Below are 8,670 nucleotides of genomic sequence, written 5' to 3' on the forward strand. Positions count from 1 at the left end.
TAAAGTCAGCTCTTTAAGCTTTAACAGACACTCTTGAGATAATTTACCTCTATCTTAAAGTGTCTTCCAGTCAAGTTCCTTCATTATCTCTCTGGCTCTCCTGTGAATGGAACAAACATGCTGCCCTTCCTGTATATGTTCAATATCCCCTGTTAGTGCCATTTGGTGTGGGTCCCACATGCTCAAGCAATATTCTAGAACTGGTCGCATGAGTGATTTGTGAGCAGTCTCCTTTGTAGACTGATTGTACTTTCTCAGTATTCTACCAATAAACCAAAGTCTACCACCTGTTTTATCCATGACTGAACGAATGTGATCATTCCATTTCATATCCCTACAAAGTGTTCCACCCAGACGATTGTACAAGCTGACAGGTTCCAACTGAGGCTCACTGATATTATAATCATAGGACGCTTTTTTTCATTTCATAAAGTGCACAATTTTACATTTCTGAACATTTAAAGCAAGTTGTCAGTCTTATTATATAATGGTAAGACAGAGATTTAGGAACCAGGTTTTAAATTGTAAGACATTTCCAGGGGCAGATGTGGATTCTGACCACAATCTATTGGTTATGACCTGCAGATTGAAACTGAAGAAACTGAAAAAAGGCAGAAATTTAAGGAGATGGGACCTGGATAAACTGAAAGAACCAGAGGTTGTAGAGAGTTTCAGGGAGAGCATAAGGGAACAATTGACAGGAATGGGGGAAAGAAATACAGTAAAAGAAGAATGGGTAGCTCTGAGGGATGAAGTAGTGAAGGCAGCAGAGGATCAAGTAGGTAAAAAGACGAGAGCTAATAGAAATCGTTGGGTAACAGAAGAAATATTGAATTTAATTGATGAAAGGAGCAAATATAAAAATGCAGTAAATGAAGCAGGCAAAAAGGAATACAAACGTCTCAAAAATGAGATCAACAGGAAGTGCAAAATGGCTAAGCAGGAATGGCTAGAGGACAAATGTAAGGATGCAGAGGCTTGTCTCACTAGGGGTAAGATAGATACTGCCTACAGGAAAATTAGAGACCTTTGGAGAAAAGAGAGGCACTTGTATGAATATCAAGAGCTCAGATGGAAACCCAGTTCTAAGCAAAGAAGGGAAGGCAGAAAGGTGGAAGGAGTATATAGAGGGTATATACAAGGTCGATGTGCTTGAGGACAATATTATGGAAATGGAAGAGGATGTAGATGAAGACGAAATGGGAGATAAGATACTGCGTGAAGAGGTTGACAGAGCACTGAAAGACCTGAGTCGAAACAAGGCCCTGGGAGTAGACAACATTCCATTAGAACTACTGATGGCCTTGGGAGTGCCAGTCATGACAAAACTCTACCATCTGGTGAGCAAGATGTATGAGACAGGTGAAATACCCTCAGACTTCAAGAAGAATATAATAATTCCAATCCCAAAGAAAGCAGGTGTTGACAGATGGGAAAATTACCGAACTATCAGTTTAATAAGTCACAGCTGCAAAATACTAACGCGAATTCTTTACAGGCGAATGGAAAAACTGGTAGAAGCGGACCTTGGGGAAGATCAGTTTGGATTCCGCAGAAATGTTGGAACACGTGAGGCAATACTAACCTTAAGACTCATCTTAGAAGAAAGGTTAAGGAAAGGCAAACCTACGTTTCTAGCATTTGTAGACTTAGAGAAAGCTTTTGACAATGTTAACTGGAATACTCTCTTTCAAATCCTGAAGGTGGTAGGGGTAAAATACAGGGAGCGAAAGGCTATTTACAATTTGTACAGACACCAGATGTCAGTTATGAGTCGAGGGGGCATGAAAGGGAAGCAGTGGTTGGGAAAGGAGTGAGACAGGGTTCTAGCCTCTCCCCGATGTTATTCAATCTGTATATTGAGCAAGCAGTAAAGGAAGCAAAAGAAAAATACGGAGTAGGTATTTAAATCCTTGGAGAATAAATAAAAACTTTGAGGTTCGCCGATGACATTGTAATTCTGTCAGAGACAGCAAAGGACTTGGAAGAGCAGTTGAATGGAATGGACAGTGTCTTGAAAGGAGGATATAAGATGAACATCAACAAAAGCAAAACGAGGATAATGGAATGTAGTCAAATTAAATCGGGTGATGCTGAGGGAATTAGATTAGGAAATGAGACACTTAAAGTAGTAAAGGAGTTTTGCTATTTAGGGAGTAAAATAACTGATGATGGTTGAAGTAGAGAGGATATAAAATGTAGACTGGCAATGGCAAGGAAATCGTTTCTGAAGAATAGAAATTTGTTAACCTCGAGTATAGATTTAAGGGTCAGGAAGTCGTTTCTGAAAGTATTTGTATGGAGTGTAGCCATGTATGGAAGTGAAACATGGACGATAACTAGTTTGGACAAGAAGAAAATAGCTTTCGAAATGTGGTGCTACAGAAGAATGCTGAAGATTAAATGGGTAGATCACATAACTAATGAGGAGGTGTTGAACAGGATTGGGGAGAAGAGAAGTTTGTGGCACAACTTGACTAGAAGAAGGGATCGGTTGGTAGGACATGTTTTTAGGAATCAAGGGAGCACAAATTTAGCATTGGAGGGCAGCGTGGAGGGTAAAAATCGTAGAGGGAGACCAAGAGATGAATACACTAAGCAGATTCAGAAGGATGTAGGTTGCAGTAGGTACTGGGAGATGAAGAAGCTTGCACAGGATAGAGTAGCATGGAGAGCTGCATCAAACCAGTCTCAGGACTGAAGACCACAACAACAACAACAACAATGTCAATCTTTGCAACACTTCTTAATAATCTCAACGTTGAATCACTTCTTGCACTGCACTGTGTTCTACAGGAAGTTTTGCAACAATTTCATTCACTGTGAATGACCTTTCTTCTCTAACAAACCCCCCAACTCTTTCCTATTCAAGTTTCATGGAGGTGGGCAGAGACAGCTAGGACGCTTGTCTTGTATGCTCATGTTTCCATTTTTGAAACATTTCACCCATCACCTAACCCTGCTGGTGCCCACGTGGACATCTCCATAGGCACACTGAAGCCTTGAGGTGAATTTCAGCAGCACATTTTCCTTCTAAAATAAGGAATTAAATGACAGCACCCTGTTCAAAATGGACATTGTTGTCCATTTTGAAAATACTGCCTCAGTTATGTGATGGGTGCTAATGAAGTCACAATATGGCAACATGTGTTGTAAGGTCTGTAGATTATGATCAGTTGGTTGTCATAATGAGATTTTCACTCTGCAGTGGAGTGTGCGCTGATATGAAACTTCCTGGCAGATTAAAACTGTGTGCCGGACCGAGACTCTAACTCGGGACCTTTGCCTTTCGCAGGCAAGTACTCTACCAACTGAGCTACCCAAGCTCGACTCACGCCCTGTCCTCACAGCTTTACTTCTGCCAGTATCTCGTCTCCTACCTTCCAAACTTTACAGAAGCTCTCCTGCGAACTTTGCAATATCCTTTCTTTCAGGAGTGCTAGTTCTGCAAGGTTCGCAGGAGAGCTTCTGGAAAGTTTGGAAGGTAGGAGACGAGATACTGGCAGAAGTAAAGCTGTGAGGATGGGGCGTGAGTCAAGCTTGGGTAGCTCAGTTGCAAGAGTACTTGCCTGCGAAAGGCAAAGGTCCCGAGTTCGAGTCTCAGTCCAGCACACAGTTTTAATCTGCCAAGAAGTATCAGATGGTTGTCATTTACCTATTAATTTTTCTTCTTAAATCTATTAATTGCATCAAAGCTACCATTAACACAGTATTCCATAAAAGGCCTCTTTCCTTTATTTTCAGGGACAAGCTGTCGCACAGTTGTGCAGAACAGTGGATGATGTGACTGTGTTTGGTGTAGCTTCAAAAGGAAAACATGAGGCTCTGAAGTCGACCATTAACCACTTATTAGAGCGTGGAAGTGACTATGCAAGTGAAGTCAGAAAGTGAGTACATGTCACAGAGACCTGCATTCATTATTTCTTCACAATGCAGCATTAAATGACACCTCTTCTTACGGCAGGTTGGCGCCTGAGGGTGTGGATATTTTCCTAGATTGTCTTTGTGGTGAAGAATGCAACAGGGGCTATTCCTTATTGAAACCAATGGGAAAATACATTCTTTATGGTAACATAGCAACTCTCTAATACAAATCTAGCTTGTAATACAGTTACAAAAAATAAATTAACAATTGTTTATCTCTGATAGCAATCAATAACATTAAAATAATTTTCTTGTTTTAAGGGTCTTCCAATGTTGTGACAGGAGAGACCAAAAGCATCTTCAGTGTTGCTAGATCAGTAAGTACAATATTGCAACAATGTTACACTTTTTGCTGCAGTTACTTATTTAGGTTTGTTGTGATTAGTTATAGGTGAATCTCTTAAAATGATTTTTCTTTACCAGTGGTGGCAGGTAGACAAAGTGTCACCAATTAAGCTCTTTGATGAGAACAAGACCCTCTCTGGGTTCAACATTCGTCACCTTTTGTATCAACAAAGTGGAGCACCATACATTAAAAAAATAATGGATTCTGTGTTTAAACTGTGGAAGGATGGAAAAATTAAACCTGTAGTAGATTCAACATGGGCACTGGAAGATGTAAGTATAATATTTTAAAATATTTTCAGAGCCATTCTCTGAGATACAATTTTTTTTTTGAAGAGATTATGATGATGATTATTATTATTATTATTTTAGCCACTAAATACCACTTATGGTCTCAAAAACTTATTGGTTCTAATGTGATCAAAATTGTGAGCATTTACTATAAGTAAAACAGGTGGAAGTTGGTAGGATTAATACTACTACGGAAACTCTGGTGAACAGTGAATTATCATAGGGTTATTAATAAAAACATATATCTACCACACACTGAATTCATTGGGGAATAAAAGTGAAAGATCATGTCTTTAAATTTTTATGAGACTGTGCAGTACAAAGTTCAGAGCAGAAAATGCAAAAAATGAATAAATGACAGTTCAGCAAAAGGAGAGGTCGATATTTGGAATGCAGTCAGGGGAAATAAAGTAGTAGTAAAAATGAAACTAAACAAGCTGAGGATACTCGGTACTAAGCCACCATTAAGGATGTTCTGTGATTTAGGTCAAATGCAGATGTTATGAAGTGGTAATGATACTCTGATGAAATAGAATTGGAGACATTGTGAATCTTTCCTTGTAACTGTGCAGACTACTGTGGATACCCTTAATTATATTGTGTGTTGTATGCATTTGCTGACCCACCCTTTCTTATGAATAGTGCAGCACTGTAATTTAAAATAAAAAAATAATGTAGTAGTAACATTGTGCTTGATTATGTATAATTACCCATGACTTAGTAATTAAACCTATTTAGATAGTTGACCCTCTGAAAAAAATCTTTACTTCAGTGTGTGTAAGTATTACTTTTATTGGTGGTTGAAGTACCAAGTGACAAATGCCACAACTTTGGGAGCCAAGCTAAGAGGGGTGACAGATGTACCATATCTGTAAGGTATCAATACAGGGTGTATCACAATTTGGTGCAGCTGCTTGGGCTGCCAAGCTGAGAAAGGCACCAGCGGTGCCGCAAATGTAAGGGTTCTATGTAGCATCTAGTACAATTAGTAGTAAAAACTGAGGCAGGGAAAGTGTAAGGGGAGAGGGTGCAAAATAGTTGCTTGTGTGGAAAAAAGTGCTTGAACTGGCTCTAGTTACTGTCCACACTGATGCTGATTCGATGTCAGGAAAAAAGTTGATCTACATAAAATGATTTCTCTGCACACTAGAGTAATGGCCATTGTCTACAAATGTGTGTAATAAACAAAATGTTGGTGCTAAATTTTCTGAAAACTTATCTTTATCCATCTTGTAGGTACCAGAAGCTATGCAAAAGATGCATGACAGGAAGAACATTGGCAAAATTGTACTTGATCCAGGGATGGAACCTAAGCCTAAACCAGCAACCCCTGCTAAGGGAAAGGCCAAAGGTGGAGACAAAGAGGAGAAAAAGAAGGATGAGGAGAAAAAGGAGGAAGAGAAGAAAGAGGAAGAAACTGGTACAAGCAACGAAGGAAGTGGTGGTGACACAGCTGCCAATGGTGAGTAATGGCTCCACTTCTTCCCATAAAATTTTGATGTTATCTTCAACAAAATCTTAATAAACTGTTGATCACATTCCTGTATTTTCCAGAAGCAAAGGAGAAAGAGGCCTCAAGCTGAACAATGAATTTCTGCAATGATGCGCTTAAACATTGACCACATTGAAAATTGTGCTGTTATATTTTTGTGTAAAAATATTAGCATAATTATTTTGACATCATATACATTACTAAAGAATGTGACCATATTGTGAGTGTAAGTTCGTTTGTGTGCTGATGTGTGTTTGTCGGATGTTGCTGAACTTTCTTGAGCTGAATTATTTACATGAATTCTGTCAGACATGAGTTTCCAAATACATGTACCATATCATGGTGACAGTTTCACACATTCACATGTTGATGGAATGTTTATTTTTCAAAGCTACTTTTGAGGTACTTTAGATTAGTTCTCATCTACAAACTTTTAATACTGCCATAGTGGTACTTTATTGTGTGTCTGGCAATGATTGAAATTTTGAGTGTAATGGAGGATACTGTTAAATGTTTTATGACATGGCTACTTAGAGATTATGGAAAGTTAATATTTGAAGCTCATCTGCCTATAGGTTATAAAGATTTGCTATTCTGAGCTAAAGCTTTTCATGTGATATTTGAGCTGGTACGTATAAAAATGTGGCTCACAATGTGAATATTGACAGTTCGTGTTGTCTTTGATGTAAGTATATAGTTGTTCTCAGTGCAGCATATCACAATCTATTGAAGTTTTATATAAGCTTCTCATTGTAAGACTGATTATGTTGCTTTTTTCACGCTTTTTTAATGTTTGAGTTGCAGAAACTTGGTGTGCAACTGATAGTATCTGAAAAGGTACTACCATAATTGTTCTACAAATTATATCAAGTCAATATACTTAAACACTTGCTTCTATGAGCAGCATGTTTGAGAGAAATGAATCAATAAAGTCAATTCAAAACATATTAGAACAATGTACTGACTTTCTCAAATACAAAATTTATGACCTCTGTTCCTACTCCCTTGTCTCCTGATGTTCAGATACATATGTAAAGCAAAACAGTCATTTTAATTCCAACATTAGTAATAACCTGGCATAAAATAGTGCAAAAATACCTTTTTGCATCAAAAACTGTGCTTGAATTTTACTAAAATGCTAAAGTTGACACACATTTTAGAGCAATTTCCAGATATTAATGAACATTCAAAGAAAAATGTGTTTACAACTTGGCAGTATACACCTTGGTCTCAATATTAAAAATTTCAGAACAATTTGTGATTTACGGAAAGTAAGGAAGGAGGCAATAAGGTAGTTCCCATACATTGTCTTTCAAAGACAACAAGCAGCTACTACTGATGATGCTAATTATATACATAAATAGCACCATAATTGGTTTTGAACCAACAGGTTCATCTTCAGATGACTGTTCACATAAAGATGCACTTATGTAAACTTCAACAAAAAGTTTTTTGGTTCCTTACCTTCTCTTATAGTGAAATATTCTTGGAATGAATGTTCCCTACACTAAAGAAAGTTACTAGAAATAACCATCTAAATGTAACCATCCTTCATAAAACACAATGTAAACAAATACTTACATCTGAGTACTTGTAGTTACATTTTACTTAAGTCAGAAATTGTGCATCATTTTGTTGGAATGTCTTGGCTTCCACAGTTTTCATGAATAAAAGTAAACTTCAGCAAAGGAGCATCTTAACGTTAATAGCCATCTGTAGATGGCCTGATTTGAAACTAGTTATTGTGCTTTTAAATGCAAATAGATAGCATTAGCAGCAGTGTCTGGTTGCTTTCTTCTTTGAAAGAGTCAACCTATATTTTGTACATGGTCATGGTCTCAAAACATTAATTTTTGACAAAATAACAATATAGTTGTTCTTAAAACAATTTGTTAAATATAGAGTTCTGAAAACATTCCATTAATACTAGTAAGTCTGCCATACGTAAGTGCTTTCACTTAAATCCTTAAATATCATGCGAGTCAAGGTATATGAAAAAGTGAAACTGATTCTACGCAAATATAGATTCCACTGATAAGCTAATATGTACTATTAGTGCTAAATAGTTCATACCCACAGATAACAGTTGAAATCAAAGGAATTGTAAAAAATCAAGTGAATGATAACAAAATGACTGATCTGCTCAAATTGGAACATGAAAAAGAATTTTTTGTAAAGGAGGGGAAATATTTGATAGTAAAGTACTTACTCGCAGAAGATGCTATCTTGGTTCAGCAGCTGTGTCACTGTAACAAAAGATGGCGCCCTGTGGTAACATAGTGTTTACTTTGTTTTTGAGGTGTTTAGTTCTCTCGCATGAACATGGAACTCAATAGCAGTTTTGACAGCTGATTCACCTATGACAGATTTATTTTTAAACAGTCAAAGTGAAGGAGGTGACAAAAAGGGCAAGGTTGCAACTGCTGAAGATAATGCTGCTGTATCACAACTAAGAATGTTGTGCACCAGTTGTCTAATGTGGGGATATATTTACTGCAATCTTTCAGGGCTAAGTTATCATTAAGCACTACGATACAAGGAAACAAATCAGTACATTATAGTACACGTACTGAGGGCTATTATAAATATTTATATCATCCTATAGTATAGCATACTTT

The 8,670-nt window shown here is 37.4% G+C and overlaps 1 protein-coding gene across 2 annotated transcripts in view; it reads left to right on the top strand.

Moving 5' to 3' along the window:
* The window catches only part of LOC124615597 (synaptic vesicle membrane protein VAT-1 homolog-like), a 159,128-nt gene extending 152,126 nt beyond the window's left edge, over nucleotides 1-7,002 (top strand). Inside the window, exons 4-9 of one of the 2 annotated variants that reach the window (XM_047143586.1) lie at nucleotides 3,745-3,887; nucleotides 3,965-4,068; nucleotides 4,186-4,241; nucleotides 4,348-4,542; nucleotides 5,797-6,022; nucleotides 6,118-7,002. In XM_047143586.1, coding sequence (XP_046999542.1) covers nucleotides 3,745-3,887; nucleotides 3,965-4,068; nucleotides 4,186-4,241; nucleotides 4,348-4,542; nucleotides 5,797-6,022; nucleotides 6,118-6,143 — 750 coding nt within the window. In that variant the 3' untranslated portion in view covers nucleotides 6,144-7,002. Of the gene's footprint in view, nucleotides 1-3,744; nucleotides 3,888-3,964; nucleotides 4,069-4,185; nucleotides 4,242-4,347; nucleotides 4,543-5,796; nucleotides 6,023-6,114 lie in introns of both variants that reach the window. The other variant, XM_047143585.1, reaches the window with a different exon arrangement.
* Nucleotides 7,003-8,670: the final 1,668 nt, after the last annotated feature.

The sequence above is a fragment of the Schistocerca americana genome, chromosome 5, assembly GCF_021461395.2.
Source record: "Schistocerca americana isolate TAMUIC-IGC-003095 chromosome 5, iqSchAmer2.1, whole genome shotgun sequence".
NCBI lineage: Eukaryota > Metazoa > Arthropoda > Insecta > Orthoptera > Acrididae > Schistocerca > Schistocerca americana.